The sequence below is a fragment of the Chiloscyllium punctatum genome, chromosome 14, assembly GCF_047496795.1.
Source record: "Chiloscyllium punctatum isolate Juve2018m chromosome 14, sChiPun1.3, whole genome shotgun sequence".
NCBI classification, from domain to species: Eukaryota; Metazoa; Chordata; class Chondrichthyes; order Orectolobiformes; family Hemiscylliidae; genus Chiloscyllium; species Chiloscyllium punctatum.
The window spans coordinates 30,009,139-30,031,275 of NC_092752.1; the positions used below are offsets into that span (position 1 = coordinate 30,009,139).

A 22,137-nucleotide genomic window follows, 5' to 3' on the forward strand; every position below is an offset into this window, starting at 1 on the left:
CGGAAGAAAGCTATCATTCTGGATTCATAAACAGCTATCTGTTTAGTTCTCACTTTGCCTCATTCAAATATTTACCACTTCGACCATTATGGATTATATCCCCATTAATATCCCCATCAAATCTTTGCATATAGCATAATCTCATAACTGTTAATGTATTATGGATGTTACATTTTTGCTGCAAACCCACTAAGTAGTGAAAATATTTAATAATGGAAATCTTCACAATGAATTACAGTTCTATCAAATACCTTCTAAGTATTCTTAATGCTGTGAACAGAGCCTCAATTTCACTATTCTCTCCTCAAGCCAAAATCTTCTCATCCCTTGTTTAATTTCATGATTCTTTTTAACATCTCTTCTATGGAGTCTTGTCTACAGTTAAGGTGGCAAAAATGAGACATAATATTCCACCTAACATATGATTCATACAAATTTAACATTGTGCTTTTATATTACTTACATTCTATTATTCATAAGTATAGAATTATATTGTTAAGGATCATAATTTAATTTACCAACCTGAGAGCTTTTAAAGATATTTGCATCTAATATTTGCTTCATCATGATTTTTTTTCCTGCTATTTGCTTTAGATTTGGCAGATGTTTATTTCATCTTATTTTACATTTTAATTGCTCTACATATCCAAAGTGGTCTATGCTTTTCCGACATAACACCTTTACTTCCTGAGGGAACAAGTTGTCAGCATCCTAATTTCATTTTCTGTTAAAACTATTCGTATTGTTTATGCATCTTATCTTTTTTCCCCAGATTAATTAGTGCTATGGCTCCAGTTGATGTTGTTACTAGAAAAGTCAGATTTCAGACCGAAATCTGGCTTGATGAATTATACTTGGCTTTTTTGGTTTTTAATAAGATGGTCTCTCACTGAAACACAAGCAAAATGTAGCAGATTGGTTTCAACAACAAAAGCTTACAAAGCAAGAAAATTAAGAATTTAGAATAAACCCAACTATATACATAACACTTAAACTACCCCATTAATCTCAGAATACTCCTTTTCAGATTCCAAAAATACAACTGTATGTACCCAAAAGCACCCAGTATTTACACCAGAATTTAAAAAACAAAATCTTTCTCTCAAACCTTGATAGGCTCAATTTAACTGTGGCTATGACTTCCAGTCTGGAAAATCTGACAGCTCCAGGGAGAAGCTTTCATACACCCGAGTTTAAAAGTATTCTGCTTCAAATAATCTCTTCAGATTTTGATTTGAAATTATGACCAAATTCCTACTTCTAAGGTAATCCCCTTATATCTTTTTATTGTTAACATTAATTTATCTTAATATTAAAGACTCAAAACTAAATTTAAAAATAAAATGATAATAAAATATATATTAAAAAGCAGATCTTACATCACACTTGCTTAATTCCCTTTAATCTCAGAAATTTCTCCAATCAATGAACTTTATCTTTAATATATTTTCATATATTTTCTTCATTGTGTTTTTTGAATATGTTGCAGTTCAAGCATGGGTTCATGAAAGGCAGGTCATGCTTAACTAATCTGCTGGAATTCTATGAAGACATTACGGGTACAGTGGGCAAGGAGGACTCAGATGATGTGGGGGAATCTAGATTTCAAGAAGGCATCCAACAAGGTGCTGCACAAAATACTGCTGCATCAGATAAAGATACATGGCATTCTGGTTAATGTGCTAGCATGGATAAAGGATTGATTAACTAACAGGAAGCAAAGAGTGAGAATAAATGAGTACTTTTCTGTTGGCGATCAGTGACTAGTGGTATACCTCAGGGATCAATATTGGGACTGCAATTATTCATAATTTACATTCTCACATCACACTTGAAAGCCAAAATTGGAAATACTGTGGATATCAAATCTAGAGCCTTACCCATTCAAAAAATGCCATGTAATGCATTACTCATTAAAATGCTATTATATTTCAATTAAAACAAGAAAATAATTTTATAAAGATTTATATGTCTCATGACAAAGCAAAGTATTTAAGCACCAGGATTCTGAGTGAATTAACTCCACTGTTGGCTTTGTCAATGTTTTTGAAAATTGAAGCACACCACTGTTGCATTACAATATTATTTACCTGGCAATATCCTATGTTAGGATTTCGGAAAGCATAGGCAGTGAGTACCCGTCGCAGAGCACCAATTCCCATCTCATTCTGAAATGCTGGATGCTCAGGGAGCGAGCGGTGTAGATCCCTCTCTATTTCTTCTGTGGCTAGGTTGTACTTTCCAAGGGATTTCTCCACCAAATCGGAGTAATATCCAGGATGGGTGGCCATCTCATTAATGGCACCTGTAAGAACATGCTTTTATATTTTACAAAATGAGCAAAGTTGTATAGTTTATCTTAGGATATTTTGAATCACAATAGTTGGCTTCAATATATAACACTTTAATGGTCTCATTAAGTGAAAGAATGGTGAAGTAAGAGTAAGAAAGGAAAGACAAAAACTTTTCATTTTAAGATTGAGATTGCAATGGGCAATTTCTTTTTTTTTCACCTTCTAATAAACACGGTCATTAATAAAAGTGAGTTTTATTGTTGATCTTGAAGCTATTTTGTTGAATATTTCCTCTTTTCCTTTAGGTGGAATTAAGGCAAATTCTAGTTTAAGAAATTCTCGATAATATTAAATTCTATCAGGAATAAGGCATTCCCTGTTTGCAACTAAAAGGCTGTGCTATTAACAAAAAGAACAAAATTAAATAAAGACTAAATTAGAAAGATTTTTCTATTTAGAGTCACAGAGTCATAGAGATGTACAGCACGGAAACAGACCCTTCGGTCCAACCTGTCCATGCCAACCAAATATCCCAAACAAATTCTAGTCCCACCTGCCAGTTCCCGGGTGCATATCCCTCCAAGCCCTTCCAATTCATAAACTCATCCAAATGCCTTTTAAATGTTGCAATTGTACCAGCCTCCACCACTTCCTCTGGCATCTCGTTTCATACACGTACTACCCTTTGTGTGAAAATGTTGCCCCTTAGGTCTCTTTTATATCTTTCCCTCTCACCCTAAACCTACGCCCTCTAGTTCTGGACTCTGCCACACCAGGGAAAAGACCTTGTCTATTTATCCTATCCATGCCCCTCATGATTTTATAAACCTCTATAAGGTCACCCCTCAGCGTCAGACGCTCCGGGGAAAACAGCCCCAGCCTGTTCAGCCTCTCCCTATAGCTCAAATCCTCCAACCCTGGCAACATCCTTGTAATTTTTTTCTGAACCCTTTCAAGTTTCACAACATCTTTCCAATAGGAAGGAGACCAGAATTGCACGCAATATTCCAATAGCGGCCTAACCAATGTCCTGTACAGCCACAAAATGACCTCCCAACTCCTGTACTCAATACTCTGACCAATAAAGCATACCAAACGCCTTCTTCACTGTCTTATTTACCTGCGACTTCACTTTGAAGGAGCTATGAACCTCCACTCCAAGATCTTTGTTCAGTAACACTCCTTAGGACCTTACCATTAAGTGTAGAGGTCCTGCTAAGATTTGCTTTCCCAAAATGCAGCACCTCGCATTTATCTGAATTAAACTCCATCCGCCACTCCTCAGCCCATTGGCCCATCTGAACAAGATCCCGTTGTAATCTGAGGTAACTTTCTTTGTAGTCCACTACACCTCCAATTTTGGAGTCATCTGCAAACTTACTAACTAAACCTCTTATGCTCACATCCAAATCATTTATATAAAGGACGAAAAGTAGTGAACTCCACTGGTCACAGGCCTCCAGTCTGAAAAACAACCCTCCACCACTACCCTCTGCCATCCCATGGGGAACCTTGTTGATCACCTTACTGAAGTCCATATAGTTCACATCTACTGCCCTGCCCTCATCAATCCTCCTTGTTGCTTCTTCAAAAAAATTCAATCAAATTTGTGAGAAATGATTTCCCACGCACAAAGCCACATTGACTCTCCCCAATCAGTCCTTGCCTTTCCAAATACATGTATATCCTATCCCTCAGGATACCCTCCAACAACTTGCCCACCACTGATGTCAGGCTCACTGGTCTATAGTTCCATGGCTTGTCCTTACCACCTTTCTGAAAGTGGCACCACATTTGCCAACCTCCAGTCTTCCAGTACCTCACCCGTGACTATCAAGGATACAAATATTTCAGTAAAAGGCCCAGCAATCACTTCCCAAGCTTCCCACGGAGTTCAAGAGTACAACTGATCAGATCCTGAGGATTTATCCACTTTTATTTAATGAAGATAATTTTGAAAGGCAAACCTTGATGATACTTTCAAAACAAAAAACAAGTATAGTGCTGATCTAATCTTCTGTCTTGCATACCTGAAAAAAGTAACCAAAGCTCCCCCCTCATACTTTCAGGGATGCCTTTCAGTACAAGCTCCTGAGTCTTCTCTGTGCGATACATGCATACTCCACGGCCATATTCAGCAAAGTGAACTTGCCAGGATTGCTCCTTCATTAGTTCCTTTGCCTAGTTGTCAGATACAATGTAAAAAAAATGAACAGTATACGAATTGTGGACACTAAAGATTTCATGGCAAATATACACATTCATTTTCTAAACTTTAGAGTTTTAACTAACAACTATCAGAATTGGATTTTTAACATAATGAAAAGTAATATCTATGGAACATTTTGCATTAAATTAATTGCACAAATGTATCACTTTAAAAAAATGATTAAAGTGTTTTAAAAGGTCAGGTCACTGCCATAGTATTAATAAGGCATCTTGTTTTAATAATCAGCACTTGCTTCACTGTCTAAAATGGCATCACTGTCAACTCTGCAGTGCTGTTTTTAAATTTCAAATTTCAAACTTGCAGAAAGCAGCACAGTGTTTTTCAACGAACTGCAGTTTTAATAGATTCTTGGTAGAAGTGGTGAGATGCAAGACTACCACAACTCTCAATGACGGAGTTAGATTCTGTATTATGGGGAGGATACAGAACATAGTCAAGACATGCCTCTTGTAGATGAGTTGAAGACACACATTGGTAGGAGTAAAAGAGGAATTTATCTGTTTTATTTAAAAAATGGGAATCTTATTTGCATACCTACTTTAGTTGGGGATTGTGCAGATATATCTGAAATAGTCTGAGGTATCTTTTTTGTTTTCTTTATAGAATAGGATGCATATTTTTCAATAATATTTCAGCTTGTATATAATAATTCATGCACAATCAGGTCAAAGATCACTAGGTTTATACTAGATATGCAGCAATTTAAAATGAAAACGTCAACAATCCAAAAGGTACGTGTTAAAAAAATCTAATAAATTTATATATATTAATATATGAATAAGCAACATATACCACTTTAGGATTGAATTCTTCAGGTGATCTGCGACGATACATTGTCATAAGTGTTTGTGTAGCTATTGGAATACTATTTCCATTTAGATTAAGCTGTCGCTCTCCATCTGTGTCAGAGGTAGAACTGAGACTTCTCTGTGGGCTACCTGAAACAATACTGCTTTGTCTGGAAAATACCTGGAAGGCAAATAGTTAGAAAACTGTTTAATAGTAAATCATGATGCTCAGATTAGTCTTTAATAGAATTAACATATTTTAATACATTTTGCTATACTTTAAAACAAACAAACAAACAGTAAACTTGAGTGTTCCAAATATTTTAAAAGTTATCAAAAGGTCATGGAAAACTGTTGGAAAAAGTTGTAGAAGTTTAGAGATATCAGCCTTAATTATCATCAGATTATGTCATTGCACAATCAAAATAGTTATCCAGTAAATCTAAATTACCACAGTAACTTTGTATCATTCACAGTAGCATGTGGTTTGTTGATAAAAATATTCAAATTAAGTAGGAAGTGCTTCCCTCACTTTGTCCAACAACATGATCCAAGATCAAACAAAATGGAGCAGCCTCAAATGGTAAGTTTCATCATTATTCGTATTCAGAAGTATTTATGGGACTGAATTTTGCATAGAAATTAACAATGAAACAAACAGCGTGATCTATATTAAAAATTAAGTGGACAGCAACATCTGGAGTATGCACATGCTCGGTTAAAATTCAGAAATCCAGAGGCAGCAATCTGAGTTACTCTGTTTCGCCATCACCTGTATTTTAACCTGCTTTCTGAGAACCTAGACAATAACATCCATGTAAAAGTTTAAACTTGCAATATTCCTGAGATATTCCTGAAAAGGTTAGAGTTGATTCATTCTTCCGTAAGTAACTTGTCAATCAGCATGGTCAGTAAAAGTTGCTATGAAACACACAATGTGCTCCTAGAAATTTAGTCTTAGAAGTATGAAGTCATGTTCCTTCAGAAAGTAGTTAATATTGGACACTAACTAAAATTAAATGTACATTGTTACTTTGTCTGTCTCTTTGAACACACTCTCTCCCTTGTTCTAATTGCAGCTTTCTTTCCCTATCTTTATGTTACCTTCTAGGCATAATTTATTTCAAACTCATAATTCTTGGTGACCACCTGGTCAGGTCCACGCCCCCCAACAACCCACCCTCCCGTCCTGGCACTTTCCCCTACCACTGCAGGAATTGCAAAACCTGCGCCCACATCTCCTCCCTCACCTCCATCCAAGGTCCCAAAGGAGCATTCCACTTCTATCAAAGTTTTACCTGCACATCCACCAATGCAATTTATTGTATCCGTTGCTCCCGATGTGGTCTCCTCTACACTGGGGAGACTGGACGCCTCCTCGCAGAGCGCTTTAGGGAACATCTCCGGGACACCCGCACCAATCAATCCCACTGCCCTGTGGCCCAACATTTCAACTCTCCCTCCCACTCTGCCGAGGACATGCAGGTCCTGGGCCGCCTCCACCGTCGCTCCCTCACCACCCTGGAGGAAGAACACCTCCTCTTTCACCTCAGAACACTTCAACCCCAGGGCATCAATGTGGACTTCAACAGTTTCCTCATTTCCCCTCCCCCCACCTTACCCCAGTTCCAACCTTCCACCTCAGCACGGTCCCCATGACCTGTCCATCTTCCTTTCCAACTATCCACTCCACTCTCCTCTCTGACCTATCACCTTCATCCCCACCCCCATTCACCTATTGTACTCTATGCTACTTTCTCCCCACCCCCCACCCATTTATCTCTCCACCCTGCAGGCTCCCTGCCTCTATTTTTGATGAAGGGCTTTTGCCCGAAATGTCAATTTTCCTGCTCCTTGGATGTTGCCTGACCTGCTGCGCTTTTTCAGCACCACTCTAATCCAGACTTGGGTTTCCAGCATCTACAGTCCTCATTTTTACCTTGGTTTATACTCTGCATGACCCAATAAGAATTTTTGAAATATTATTGTTTGACAACAAATGCCTTTTCTTATCTTGCTCACAAATCACACAGATCCTCTCTAAAGACCACCAACCTGAATTAGATGTTGACAAAGGAGGTTCTTTGTACAAAGAAAGCCCTCAAAATGCACCATAGACATCTATCGACATAATTTGTGTGTTGTCACAGACTGCAAAATAAGTCATGGTCACCTAGAAAGAAAATTCCAATCTATTTCACACCCAGGGACTTATTAGCTACTGAGAATTTGAAGAAAATGCTGAGATTTGTTTCATTTAGAACATTCAGAGGCACCAAAGTGAAGTGAGCAGCAAGCCTTTCATCTCATCTCAAACAAGGTTCAAACACATATTAGATTTAAGAGTAGTCTAAGCTAGCTCACTTCATAACCCGATGATACATCTCAGATTAAGTATGCAACCCAGAATATGCGCTGAATTAAAAAGAATATATGCAGCAATAGATTAGGAATATTTTTAAAGCAATATTCACCACCTTCCTTTTCTTAATTAAGTATAATCTTCAGTATTTCTTAAAATGTTACATTCCGTTACTGAAGAATCTGAAGCATAAACAGGTTTTGATTTATAGAACTTGGTTGTGCAATGTTACTTTAGACATTTTGGAAATGCTATAACATTTCTAGTTATAGCTTCAGATTATATGATGTGACATTTTACAATTGTTTCTCCATGCAAAGATTCATTCATTAAAAGTTATGGCTTGGTAGTTTTAATCATTCTGCAATCAAACAAGATTATTAAGCACATTTCAGAGTCAATATACTACTATTCAATACAAGCGATCTCCAAAATATCCTTGATTTCAACTTTTAGTCTCTCTCCGTAAAATACTTCAGACAGCAAGGAATTCTGATTTTCAGAACTTAGCATTACAATGAACACTACTAATTTCTTAAAATTTGCTTCACAGATGGTATTTTCCCACATACCTCATCATCTGAACCGAGACTGCCTACAATTTCTTTGTCAATGCAAATTTTTGATGTTGTTTGCTGTAAGAAGTCAGAAATTCTTTGCACCAGGAAGTCTCGGTCTTTCAGGTTGGCAAAAAAGAAAGTCATCCTATTCTTGGTACTGATAGATAATGGGCTTGGAAGCACACTTGAACTATCTGCCTTCTCCACTATTGTCACCTAAGAAAGGAAAAGGTTATACATCTTTCAGTTTATTCATGGGAAACTAGCAAGAATCACCATGACATCACTTAACAAATGAAACACGCTGCTCCTCAGTGAGTTACCGGACTTTAGTACAGTTGTACTGTTTCTGCTATTCCCATTTACGGCTCCTGTAGATATGTATTTGTTTATATTTTTCATCAATTATCATCCCTTTTTGCTTTGTGCCATAAACCTTTCATCATTTAATTGCTCCCACTTTCTGCCTTGCCTTAGCTCAAACTGAAGAAACCTGTTAGATCTCTTAGGTTTTTCTAGTTCTAATGAAAGGTCATTGGCTTAAACATCAACTATTTTTCTATCCACAGATGCTACCAGACCTGCTAAGCGTTTGCTGCTTGTATTTCACATTTCTAGCATATCTTATTGATGCTCTATCATACTAGAGTTCAAGTCAGAAAAATGAATTGCCCTTCCAACCCACACCACTGCTCCTTACTGTGTACAATGTGACACATTTCCAGACTATTTAAACATATTGACACACTAAGAGCATACATGTCAATACAGATCTGTCCACGTGGTGCTTTGTCTTTTGGTCATGCATATCTTTGCAGAAAGAAATACAATTTGTATTTAAGGCAAGTGTTGTGTTGCAGGTCCATGACAAAGTGGGTAATCATGTACTTCAAATAAGGGTCACAGCATTCACTGCTGATGTTCAAACATTTTGCAGACATTAACCAGTACTACTGGTAATAATTATGCATACATTTAGCAACAGGTAGAACAAAACTTGGAATTTTACCAGAGAATCACAAACATTACAGCTCTGAGCACCAAGATTTTGAAGCTAATCAGTGAACTGAGTACTCATTTCAACTCATTTTTATATCTTCTTGCGCCATCTCAAAGCATTGTGAAACATTTTGAATTCTACAGCACTACCCTATTCCTTTACAAAACATTCTTATTCAAAAATTTCACTTTCAAGGGATGTAGCTCATCAACTAAAAACTCAAGCGAATCAGACGGAAGACAGCTACATTGAAATGAATAAATAAATAAGACCCCAACAAGACAAATTTTCACTTTTCCGCAGTCCTTATGAAGAAGTCACGAGAATATCTTTCTTATAACTCCTAAACTGATGGTCAAAACATGTCTTTGTTCTTTATATCTGGGAAGGACACTTAACATTTATAAAAATATGGCCATATCTCTAGTTTCTCTTTAAAGCTGGAACTTACATTTATTGAAGGGTGGGTGGGAACAAGAGGAAAGCATTCTGTAACTCCCGCTTTCACACCATGCTCTCTCAAGATTGAAGCAAAACAAAACTGAATTCTGTTTTAGAACATAGAACATAACGGCGTAGTACAGACCCTTTGGTCCTTGATGGTTTCACAGGTCGGCGTAACAATCTAAAGCCAATCTAACCTACACTATTCCATTTTCATCCATATCTTTATCCAATGACCATTTAAATGCCCTTAAACTTGGCGAGTCCACTAATGTTGCAGGCAGGGCATTCCATGCCCTTGCTACTCTGAGTAAAGAAACTACCTCTGACATCTGTCTAATATCTATCACAGCTCAATTTAAAGCTATGTCCCCTCATGCTAGCCATCACCATCTGAGGAAAAAGGCTCTCACTGTCCACCCAATGTAATCCTCTGATCATCCTGTATGCCTCTATTAAGTCACCTCATAACCTTCTTCTCTCTAACAAAAACAGCCTCAAGTCCCTCAGCCATTCCTCATAAGACCATCCCTTCATACCAGGCAACATCCGAGTAAATCTCCTGTGAACCCTTCCCAAACCTTCCATATCCTTCCTACAATGCAGTGACCAGAACTGTACGCAATACTCCAAGTATGGCTGCCCCAGAGTTTTGTACAGCTGCAACATGACCTCATGGATCCAAAACTCAATCCCTCTACCAATAAAAGCTAATTCACTGACTGCCTTCTTAACAAGCCTATCAACCTGGGTGGCAACTTTCAGGGATCTATGTACATGGATACAAAGATCTCTCGCTCATCTACACTACCAAGAATCTTACCATTAGTCCCGTAATCTTTATTCCTGTTGCTTCTTCCAAAGTGAATCATCTCACCCCTTTCTGCATTAAACTCCACTAGCCACCTCTCAGCTCAGCTCTGCAACTTATTTATAACCCCCTGTAACCTGCAACATCCTTCCACACTATCCGCAACTCCACCGACTTTAGCGTCATCCACAAATTTACTAACCCATCCTTCTATGCCCTCATCCAGGTCATTTATAAAAATTACAAACAGCAGTGGCCCCAAAACAGATCCTTGCAGTACACCACGAGAGGTCCAGGATGAACATTTCCCAACAACTATCACCTTCTTTCAGCTAGCCAATTTCTGATCCACACTGCCAAATCACCTTCAATCCCATGCCTCCATATTTTCAGTAACAGCCTATCATGGGGAACTTTATCAAACACCTTACTGAAATCCATATACACCACATCAACTGCTTTACCCTCATCCACCTGTTTGGTCACCTCAAAAGAACTCAACAAGGTTTTTGAGGCACGACCTACCCTTCACAAAACCGTGTTGACTATCCCTAATCAACTTATTCTTTTCTAGATTATCAAAAATCTTATCTCTTATAACCTATTCCAACACTTTACCCACAAACGAAGTAAGGCTCACTGGTCTATAATTAGCAGGGTTATCTCTACTCCTTCTTGAACAAGCTATCCTCCAGTCTTTTGGCACTACTCCTGTAGACAATGACAACATATAGATTAAAGCCAAAGGCTCTGCAATCTCCTCCCTGGCATCCCAGAGAAACCTAGGATAAATCCCATCTGGCCCAGGGGACTCATCTATTTTCATACTTTCCAGAATTGCTAACACATCCTCCTTGTGAACCTCAGTCCTGTTTAGTGTTGAATCTTTTGTCAGCTACAAGATTCTCAGACTTTATTTGGTATTTATTTTAGTTCTCATTGCTGAAATAAGAATTCCAACATTACGTCCAAAGTAAGAGTCAGATTAATTCTATTTTGATTAAATTTCCATCGTAAAGACTCCTTGAATAGGCAAAAGCTTTTGATTGCAAGCAACAGTCCAAATCTGATTAATGTTTTTGATATAAAACAAAATAACAATTGAAATACAACTAAAAGAAAAGTCGACTGGCATTTGGCACACAAGTCCTGGTGGAAGTGAAAATGTTGCACTTTGAGCATAACTGAGCCATTAAAAACAACTGTTACCTAATTTATACAGCCAGAAATGGACAAATGAGGCTCAGAAACTCTTCAAGGTTTCTAAGAAAAGACCAGTTTAAGTCACCTTAGTTGGCACACACCTCTCTTAGAGGAATAATAAGACTGCATAGGTTTTCCTCCTTACTGGTGAAGCAGATGTAATTAGTAGAAACAAACATCTGACCCACGACGTGCATTTTACTGAATGGTGTCCAAAGGGTGCAGTCTGTGTGTCCATCCAGACGTTCATCTTTCGGAAGTCGGAATAAAGCTCTGTATCGTTCGCTTTTTGCCCTAGCATCAAGGTCCCTTCAGTTTCAAAAAAAAAAGTTTTATTAGCGGGGCTTGACCTTAAAAAGTGCATTGTACAGTGCTAAATGAAATGAATCACACAAAACCAGTCAAATGTCTTCACTGGCCCCAGGCAGAACTGCATAATAAAATGAAAGCTCAATGATATCTAAATTCATTTGACAAATCACTAACCGTTTTAGCACAGAAACTTTTTGAGGAGACTTCTTTTTCAGTCGTGGAAGTGATCGGTCTTCTTCAAAACCTTCATTATCAAGCAGCTGTCTCATAGCAATATTGGCTAGTTGTTCCATTAGTTTAAAGGTTTCTCCAATATTGAGGAAAACTGAGAAAATATATTCACTGCACCTTGTGCTCACTTTGATCATTTCAGGAAACAGCAATGTAGTATTCTTTTCCAGCTGGGTAATGTCTGCCCATCGAATCACTAATTTAGCTAAAACAAAACAAAAAAACCCAAAAATGGCTTTTTGTGCTAACACTTTACCACAAAGAGAACAGCAACAAAAAGATTCCTAGTTACCTTTCAGAATTAGAGGAACTAAAATCTCATTTATACATAGAGTAGTGCCTCGACTTACGAACTTAATCCGTTCCAGGACCCGGTTTGTGAACCGAAAAGTTCACGAACTGAATCAATTTTTCCCATTGTTCAGGTAGCGTAAGGATGCTTGGATGTAGCAACCAACGCTGTTCAAAGTGCACGCACCAAAGATGAACTGAATGAGATCACGTGGGGCCCGAGAGCTTTTGCGTTCAACAAGTGTGTAGCAAAACAGAACAATGAAACCATGTGGTCACACCTTGAAACCACGTGGTCTCACTTCGTTCATACCTTGAATTTCGTACGTACGTTGAAGCAAAATTTTACATACAATCCTGTTCGTAAACTGATTTGTTTGTGAACGGGGTCGTTCGTATATCGAGGCACTACTGTATTTTGATTATGAGACAACTTGCATCAAAATTAGTAATATTTAGGAATGTTACAATATACAATGACAATGTAACTCGTATATTCAAGTGGCTATTTAAGTCTTTAGTGAAATAAAAGCAAAATACAGAAACATTTGCAAGCAAGTAGTTCAGAAAAACACCCAAACATTCAATTTTGTAAATATCTGTAAAAGCAAAGGTTTCAGCAGAAGTCTGTGAATGGAAACGTTCCTATTTTCCTATTAAAGTTTGCTTTCTTATCAATTAGCCTGTAACCACATTTCAATAAAATATGCCTCTGCACATCCTACGCTATTCGATATCAGTTATTCTGCCAATTAGAAAGTACTTGCCTAATTGAACGTCTAGATTTGAAGTGTGTCCAGACAAATTTTACTATCAATTCTGCTCTTAAAAAATAAAGAATTATATTAGTTAATTTAGTATATGGCATTTTGTTCATTTTTATTTTAAATTAAGACACATTCAAAGATTCAAGCATAGGGTGAACAGATTGAGGGAATTATCTGAGCAGTCACTATGGTGCCTTTGGAAGCTTCAATAATGTTATAACAACCATATCTGCTGACATGAATAATATCACATCATTTTAGCTGTTAACTCAAGTTATACACAGTTTAGCTTAACTTCAGAGTTAGAGTTACTTTTGATGCTTATCAAATGCGATACTAATGTAGAAGAGGTGGGGTGACGTTTGTCAACTCCAAATCCACACCGTTCAACTTATTAACTAAATCAGTTACTTCTAGAAGATTATTCAGCAGCCTAAACTTGGATGGTGATGAGATGGAGTGAGGAATGTCAAGTTATTCATATATTCAACATTTGGGATTAATTCTGTAAGTTAGATCGCTGAGCTTGAAGGTTTGTTTTCAGATGTTTCATCACCATACTAGGTATCATCAGTGAGGGTCTCTGGTGAAGTGCTGGTGGTATGTACCACCTCTCTATTTATAGGTCTAGGTTTCTTAAAGTAGGTGCTGTCATTTCAGATCATCTTTTTTTAAGGGAAGGTAGATAGGATTTAAGTCAATGTGTTTATTGATGGAGTTCTTGTTAGAATGCCATGCCTCTTAAGAATTCTCATGTGTGTCTTTGTTTTTCCTGTCCTAGGATGTCTGCATGTTGTCTCAGTCAAAGTGGTGTCCTTCTTTGTCTGTATGCATGGAAATTAGTGAGAGTGGGTCATGTCTTTTGGTGGCCAGTTGGTGTTCATGTACCCTGGTGGCAGGTTTCCTGCTAGTTTGTCCGATGTAGTTTTTAAAAAAAAAGTTCTTGCATGGTATCTTGTAAATGACGTTAGTTTTGCTGGTGGCATCTTATGGATATCTTCCCTTGAAAAAAAAAACCCAATAATGACATCACCCACCTTGAGAAACCAAGACCTATAAAGAGAGGCGGGACATACCACCAGTGCTTCACCAGAGACTCTCACTGATGATGTTACCTGGTAGACTGACGAAGCATCTGAAAAGAAATCTTTAAGCTCAGCAAGCTAATTTACAGATTTACCATCAATCTGAGCTACAAATCTTCTCAAAATTTGCTAACATTTGGGATTGTTTTAAAAAAAAAGTCCAACTTCAATACTATAGTGTTAACTGCTACTCTATTTTTCAAGTTGAATATAAAAAAAGAATACTATACCTTCTTTTCCCAGCAAAAATGAGTAAAAACAGAGATGATTAATGCTGAGATACATCCAACCCTGCCGTGGTACCCGACCCTTCCAATAACTACAAGAGTAATAGTTAACCAGCTTTTCTTCTTCTGGCATCCCAAATAGCTTACGAAATTTTAAAATAGCTTCTTTAAATTTATCTGTGTCATCATCCTCCTTTATATCATTATTTTTGTTATATTCTGCAATTATACCCTAGAATCAAAGAAAATTATTCACAGTTAAGACTAATACAATGCCATACTATATTAAAACAAAGACTGTTACAAAGACACAGAAATAAAATCAAGTTTATCTTTCCAAAAATTAAAAATGAAGAGGGAAAGAGGAAAAATATTTTTAAAAATTATATAACACGAGTAAACGTTTAAAATTAACATTTTCATTCTAAAGTTGGGAAAAAAAATCAAGTCACTGAAGTTCCTTGTAACATCCATTCTTTCTGAATCAGTATTCAGTGTTAATCCTGCTATATTGTTCAATTTTTAAATAATTCATCCATGGGGTTGTTTAGTTGGGGGGGGGGGGGTGGTGGTGAATGGAGTTTCGTTAGGCCAGCATTCATTGCCCATCCCTAATGGCCCAGAGGGCAGTTAAGAATCAAATCACTTTGCTGTGGGTCTAGAGTCACATCAAGGTCAGACCAGGTAAGAATAGTAGTTTCCTTCCTTAAAGGATATATTAGTGAACAAGATGGGAATTTTCCAATAATTCAACAATGGCATCATGGTCATCGTTCAACTCTTAATTCCAGATCTTGTTCATAGAATTTAAATTCTACCATCTGTGGGATTCAAACCCAGGTCCCCCGAATATTACCTGGGTTTCTGGATTAACAATCCAGTGATAATACCACTAGGCCATTACCTCCCATGAATTATAAATTCATCATGTACTTTAATATTTAGCTCAGTTTAACTATTGTTATTTTGGCATTGGTTACCTGTATTTTACCCTTAACAAATGTAGTGATATCATTTTCATTCTCAAAGATTGAAAGTGTCTGTAGTAAATTGTGCTCCATCCATTCCCAGTGTTCAGTTATGTCTTTCCTTGAGCCACCTAAGGAAGCAATAATATTTCAAATATCTAGGAATCCATGTTTATATCTTTCTATTCAAATCAAACATATCCAAACAAATGGTATTACTTATCAGTTGAAGATATATATAAAGATTGTAGTATCAAGGAGGTAGCTAATGGAATTAACAGTTTTCCTATCCCAAAAAAGAAATAAAGAACGCTAAACATCAGCTACAAAAAAAGAATGAGCTACAAAAAAAAAGGTAGTTCATAGGAACAGTCTGAGCCAATGTTGTCAGAGAGAAAAGTCAGTTTTAATTATTCTTTATTCTAAAAAGCTTGGAGGTCTCTGGAACAGTGCAAGATTGGTAGCCAGGACCTACATACAGTCAGAAACAAAGAACATTCTGTTTATATACAGTCACATGTATTATGTGATAGATAATCAAGAACATTCATCTTCTGTTAGTTATATCAGTCTATACAACATTATAAAATAATCCAATGCACTTTACCTTTTTAATATGCTAATATTTCTTAGTTCTATGTTGGCATTCTTAAGGACTGCACCTCAAGAGAACTGGGATCAACATCCGAGCAAGGAGGTTCAGTTCAGTGTGGGGAGAATTTCAAAACATTCGGCAGGGCTTTTGTGCAAGGAAGTAGCAATGGAAAAACAAGTTGCACAAATAATTGAAAGATTCAGGAATCTGAAGTCAGAAACAGCAGTTATCTGGTGTGATCAGAACATAAGAAAATTCATAGAATCCCTACTGTGTGGAAACAGGCCATCCGCTCCAACAAATCCACACCGACCCTCTGAAGAATATTCCACCCCCCAACCCCATTACTGTACATGTTCCCTGTCTAATGCACCTAACTTAAACATCTCTGAACATTGTGGGCAATTTAACTTGGCCAATTCACCTAATCTGCACATCTTTGGATTGTGGGAGGAACCGGTGTACCCGGAGGAAACCCACACAGACATGGGGAGAATGTGCAAACTCCACACAGTCACCGAGGTTGGAATCAAACCTGGGTCTCTGGTGCTGTGAGGCAGCAGTGCTAACTACTAAGCCAACTTGTCGCCCTAAGATAGGTTTGCAAACATATAAAACATGGTAAATAGCCCCATGAGATGGGATTGATAATAAAATCCTTACCACCATAAAGTGCAGGGATTGAGTAATAAATATTTTAGGATATAGGTGCTTAGGAAATAAAGGAAAGGAAAAAAAAGGTGTGAGTGAGATCATGTGAAAATACTGACTTAAGAGGATATAGTGATGGAATCAAAGACCGAGAGCTGGATCTTACCAGAAAGCAGTGAAGTGTCATTCTTGGTGAGTTTCATGCAGTATTTTTCTCGTTGAAGCCTAGCAAGTTTGCTCACAGTCTTCTCAAACTCACCACACTCCAAAATGTGCCCTGCTTGTCGTATTTTCCTAATCACCCCAGTCAGAAGTGCTCGTAGCAATAGAATCGGAACCAGGAATAAATATCTTTAAAGCTCAGCAATCCAACACTGGTGATCCACTGCTGCTTTGCATGGTTCCTGTCCATTGCCCCAGACACGTAAAGAGAGAAATTGGCATCCTGCTTTAAACACAGAACCTTGGGATGGTGGTATGAATAGTCAACGTCCATGGAGTATGCTGTGAGATGTTACTGACTGTTGTTCAGGATGGTGCGAGGTGCAAGCAGCAAGTTGGCATTGCCAGGTTACTGCTCTTTCTTGCTTGGAATTGACACCTATCAGTTTCTACCAGATGGGCAAGAGAATGAAGAACTGTATATAAAGAAGGCAAGATGATATAATAGCAAGAATGTCAATACATGTAAGTAAGTCTCTTGCTGCTCACTGGTGAGTATTGAGTCTCACTGTTCACTCAGTGAGAGAATGGGACTTTTTGCTCTCAGCATCAAAAAGCTCCTCACTAGCCATCTCTAACTTTCTTACTAATGCCTATGGCAGTCAGAGGCTAGGAAGATATCTCCTAGATTCTACTGATGTGGAAGTGCCGGTGTTGGGCTAGGGTGAACAAGATTAGAAGTCACGGAACACCAGGTAATAATCGAACATGTTTATTTAAAATCACAAGCTTTCAGAGCACTGCTCTTTCATCAGGTGCTCTGTTAGACTATAACCTGGTGTTGTGTGACTTCTGACCAGAATCTATTGATTTAGAATTAAAAATCAACAGAGATGCCGTTACACAACTAGATCCATTCTTTAGGTCACAAATTGCTAGGAAGGATATACAGAAGCAAACCTGCAGCCAAGTGACAAAGAGGTTCAAGAACTATAGGAGTAAAGAAAATGGGGACTTAAATTATCATATTGACTGGGATACTAACAGTGTAAAGGACAAAGAGAATTTCAGAATTCCAGTTCTGATGAAAGGTCACTTGACTCAAAATGTTAACTGCTTTTCTCTCTACAGATGCTGCCAGGCCTATCCTCCAGCACTTTGTCTTTGTTTCACATTTGCAGTTCTTTATCTTATTTATAGAAGAATTGCTGAAGTGTGTTCAGGAGAATTTTCTACTGTTCTGGTCAAGTGAAGCAGGAAGCAATCAATGGATTGGATTTTGCAGAATGAAGTGTGTCAAGTTTACAGGTGTCAGCAGGGGACCACTTAGGGAACAGTGATCACAATATAAAGTACAAGTCAAACGTAGAAACAATACTTAGAGGAGGACCTTTTTTTTGCTGGTTAAGAATTGATCTGGTCAAGGTAAATTGTAATCAAAGACTCACAGGCAAAATATACTTCAACAAGACAAGCCATAAAAATTGAGAGTCCAGTTATTGTTAGAGTACATTCCACAAAAGACGACAAGACAACCAATTCAAAAGCACCCTAGATGTCAAAGAGGATGTAGAGCAAGATGAAGCAGTGAATGTGTATAATAGATGCCAGATTGGCAATAAAAGTGAAAACAATGCTGAAACAGGATAGTTGCTAAATTGTTCTGTCTTCACTAACACAAAAGAGCATTTAGAAGTCTCCAATACGCATACAGACAATGAAAGGGTAAAGGAGATGCATTGGGACTAATTATGGACCTTAAAAAGTACAGGACAACACTTTGAACTTAGAAAGAAATTATCAAATACCCAATGTGAAAAAAGCAAGCTGAACCCACATGAAACAAAATACTGGATAGAAAAAAAGCTGACAAAGTAGTACTGCAAAGGTAGTTGAATTTAAGTTAGGTATGCCACCATATATAGATGGCACGCAACTGAATATACCAAAGGGAATTATGGAAGTACTTGCCATAATCTTTAAATCTTTCTTAGGTAAAAGGGAAGTACCAGGAGGTGGAAACATTGAAATTCCTGCCAAATGAACCATCAACGATAGACAAGCCAAATAAACATCAATGGCATAGAGATTTTTGGAAATGTTAATCCAGGACAAAATAGCAGTCACTGAATACAAGTTTGGACTAACTAAGGCATGCTAGCATAATTTTGTTAAAGACAAATTTTGTTGAACTAACTTGATTGAGTTGTTGGATAGTAGAAAAGATAGTAGAAAAGGATAAGGCAACAAAATCAGTGTCTATGAACACACAGATGAAATACCATATAATAATGTTACTATCAATGTTACCATCTGGAGGATCCAAGATGGTGGCGATCGGATAGGTCTGCTGTGCTAGGGCTCCACACCAAAACCCAAGTAAGGTGGGTTTTCACCACCACTCTCGCGAGTCATTCATAAGAAAAGTTCATTAAAATAACAAAGTACCTAGAACCTTTTCAATTCGCATCCTGACAATCTGGGAACAAGATGAAGTCTAATAAAGGAACGGGAGCCAAAGGATTGCAGCCAGCAGGGCACTCCCCTACAATACAGGAGACGCCGACTGCAGTAGCCCAGACTCCCATGGCGACACATTTGTACCTGTTGGACCAACAGAAACTAGTCTCAGAGTTTGTTAAACTCAGAGAGAATTGACTCGGCACTGGAACCGATCTCTGCCATGCTAAAAAAGCATGAGCAGGAGATCCAAACATTGGATTGACACGTCAAGGCAGTTGAACAAAGGACTGCAGTGTCAGAGACTGCAGCGAAAAATTCAGAGGGATGGATCCAAACACTGGAAGATCGGGTTCGGACTCTGTTGGATCAAGTTGATGACCTTGAGACTCCAAGGCTATAAAGAGAAGCAGCTGACAATGGAAGCCTCCAGAAGACTGGAAAGTGATTCACAGGCCTTGGTTGAAAAGGGTCGAAAATTATGTTTTTTCAGGACTTCTCTGGTGCCATAATCAAGAAGAGGAAATCCTTTGATGAGATCAAGAAGAAATTGAGAGACTTAAATAACCAATACTCTTTGAGGTACCCGGCAGTACTGCGCTTTCATCATTGAGGGTCTGTTTATAATTTTAACTCAGAAGAAAAAGCGAGGAACATTTTGGATTCTTTGAAGTATGTGATTCGGGTCGGTGGATTAAAAAAAAAGACAATTATGGACAATGGTGAGGGGTGAATTTTTTAAAAATGGAAAATGAATGGGGTCGATGTATGGAGGGGACAGGGTGGGCACCCGCTGTTATCTCCCATCTGTGTAAATAATAGGTTTTCTTTGTCTTTGAATTGCTTGGGTCTGGGGTGCACCTTTAGCTGGAAGGAACCAGGATGGTTGTAAGGTTTGGGACGAATACACCCTTTAGGAAATCTCCAGCGGTTTGTTGCTTATATGTTTGTTTGGTTCAGTTAAGTGTAGTGGTTAGTTTGTTTTAGTTCTGGTAATATTAGATTAGATTAGATTAGATTACTTACAGTGTGGAAACAGGCCCTTCGGCCCAACAAGTCCACACCGACCCTCCGAACAGCAACCCACCCAGATGCATTCCCCTACACCTAACACTATGGGCAATTTAGCATGGCCAGTTCACCTAACCTGCTCATCTTTGGATAGTGGGATAGATTTTAGATCTTATAAATTCTCTATTTTTTCCACTCAGCACAGAATAAGTTTCTTCTTTTCAGGGTCTGCGGGCAGTCATGGCTCATGGTTCGTTTAGATGGTGCATCTGGAATATAAAAGGGATCCACTCTCCGTTTAAAAGAAAGAAGGTGCTCTCAAACCTAGAAAGGAAAGGGTTGACATCGCTCTGCTGCAAGAAACACACTTAACAGTCAGGGTATATGTGAAGTTGCAGTAGGGAGGATTTGGTAGGGTATTCTTCTCCTCTTTCAACTCCAAAAGTAGAAGAGTGCCCATACTAATAACAAAAGAACCTCCCATTCCAGATAGTACAACAAATCAAGGATGAATATGGGCGGTTCATCATTCTCCAGGCCTTAACACACGGGGAAAGAGTATGGCATCCTGAATGCTATTGTCCCCCGGCGCACTGCCTTAAATTCTTAATTGATGCAATCTCTAAATTAATGGCTTTTGGGGCACACCATATCATCATAAGAGGAGACTTTAATTGCCTCATGGACCCCGAGGTAGACAGCAAACCAATGGGTCTCTTGGGTATCTCCCTGTAATCGAAACAGGTAGTGGACTTGTGCAGGGAGTTGAAGTTTGTGGATGTGTGGCGATATCTCCACCCTAATGGTAGGGATTTTTACCTTCTAGTCCAACCTGCACAAAATGCCACATGAGAATTGATATGTTCTTTGCTTCACCGATCTGTTTGGATTCAGTATTGTCCTGCAGAATTGGGAACGTAGCTATCTCGGACCATGCGGCAGTGTACTTAGATCTCAAAATTAAAAAGATGATGGAATAGACACGTGACATTGGCGCATGGATCAGTTTCTTTTGATAGCATACCTCAAAAGAGAGTTCGGAGCTTTCTGGGACATCAAATCAGGTACGGCTAGTAATCCATCAGTGCTTTGTGACACTGCCGACACGTACTTAAGGGATTTGATTATCTCATATTCAGCAACAAGGAAAAGGCAGAGAGGTGAGCAGCAACAGATGCTAGAGGCCCAGCTAAAAGCAACCGAATAGATATATTATGACAGACCATCTGTGGTCAAGCTGCAGAGGGTCATGGCTCTCCAGGCTGCTCGGAATTCAGTGCTTATGCAGGCAGCGAAGAGGAATGTCTCCTTTGCAAAGCAAAGGTAATTTGAATATGGGGATAAGCCAGGCAGATATTTGGCTTATCTGGCTCGGAAGAAAAATGCTCCACAGTCTATTGTGTCCATTAGGGAGAGAACTGGTACTATCACTCACAAGTCGAAAAAGATTAATGTCATATCGTGGAAATTTTATGTGGAGTTATACTGGTACTAGGGCTGCAAGGATGGGTTTGCAAGCATGGAATCCTTTTTCAAGAACCTGGACCTCCTCAGCATAACTGCAGAGCGAGCCTCCCTTATCCATGTTCCCCTAACAACACAGGAGGTGCAAGCGGTGGTAAGACAGCTCCAAATTGGTAAAGCACCTGGCTCAGACAGGCTCCTGAATGAGTTCTACAAGGAGT

General features: G+C 38.4%; 1 protein-coding gene across 1 annotated transcript in view; it reads right to left on the reverse strand.

Annotated features, from left to right (window-relative positions):
* tbc1d9 (TBC1 domain family, member 9 (with GRAM domain)) overlaps nt 1-22,137 on the reverse strand; it is a 69,974-nt gene that overhangs the window by 26,458 nt on the left and 21,379 nt on the right. Inside the window, exons 3-10 of the mRNA XM_072584122.1 lie at nt 15,586-15,704; nt 14,609-14,837; nt 12,179-12,440; nt 11,794-12,001; nt 8,247-8,450; nt 5,317-5,493; nt 4,325-4,475; nt 2,091-2,305 (exon numbers count right to left, since the gene is read on the reverse strand). Coding sequence (XP_072440223.1) covers nt 2,091-2,305; nt 4,325-4,475; nt 5,317-5,493; nt 8,247-8,450; nt 11,794-12,001; nt 12,179-12,440; nt 14,609-14,837; nt 15,586-15,704 — 1,565 coding nt within the window. The remainder of the gene's footprint in view (nt 1-2,090; nt 2,306-4,324; nt 4,476-5,316; nt 5,494-8,246; nt 8,451-11,793; nt 12,002-12,178; nt 12,441-14,608; nt 14,838-15,585; nt 15,705-22,137) is intronic.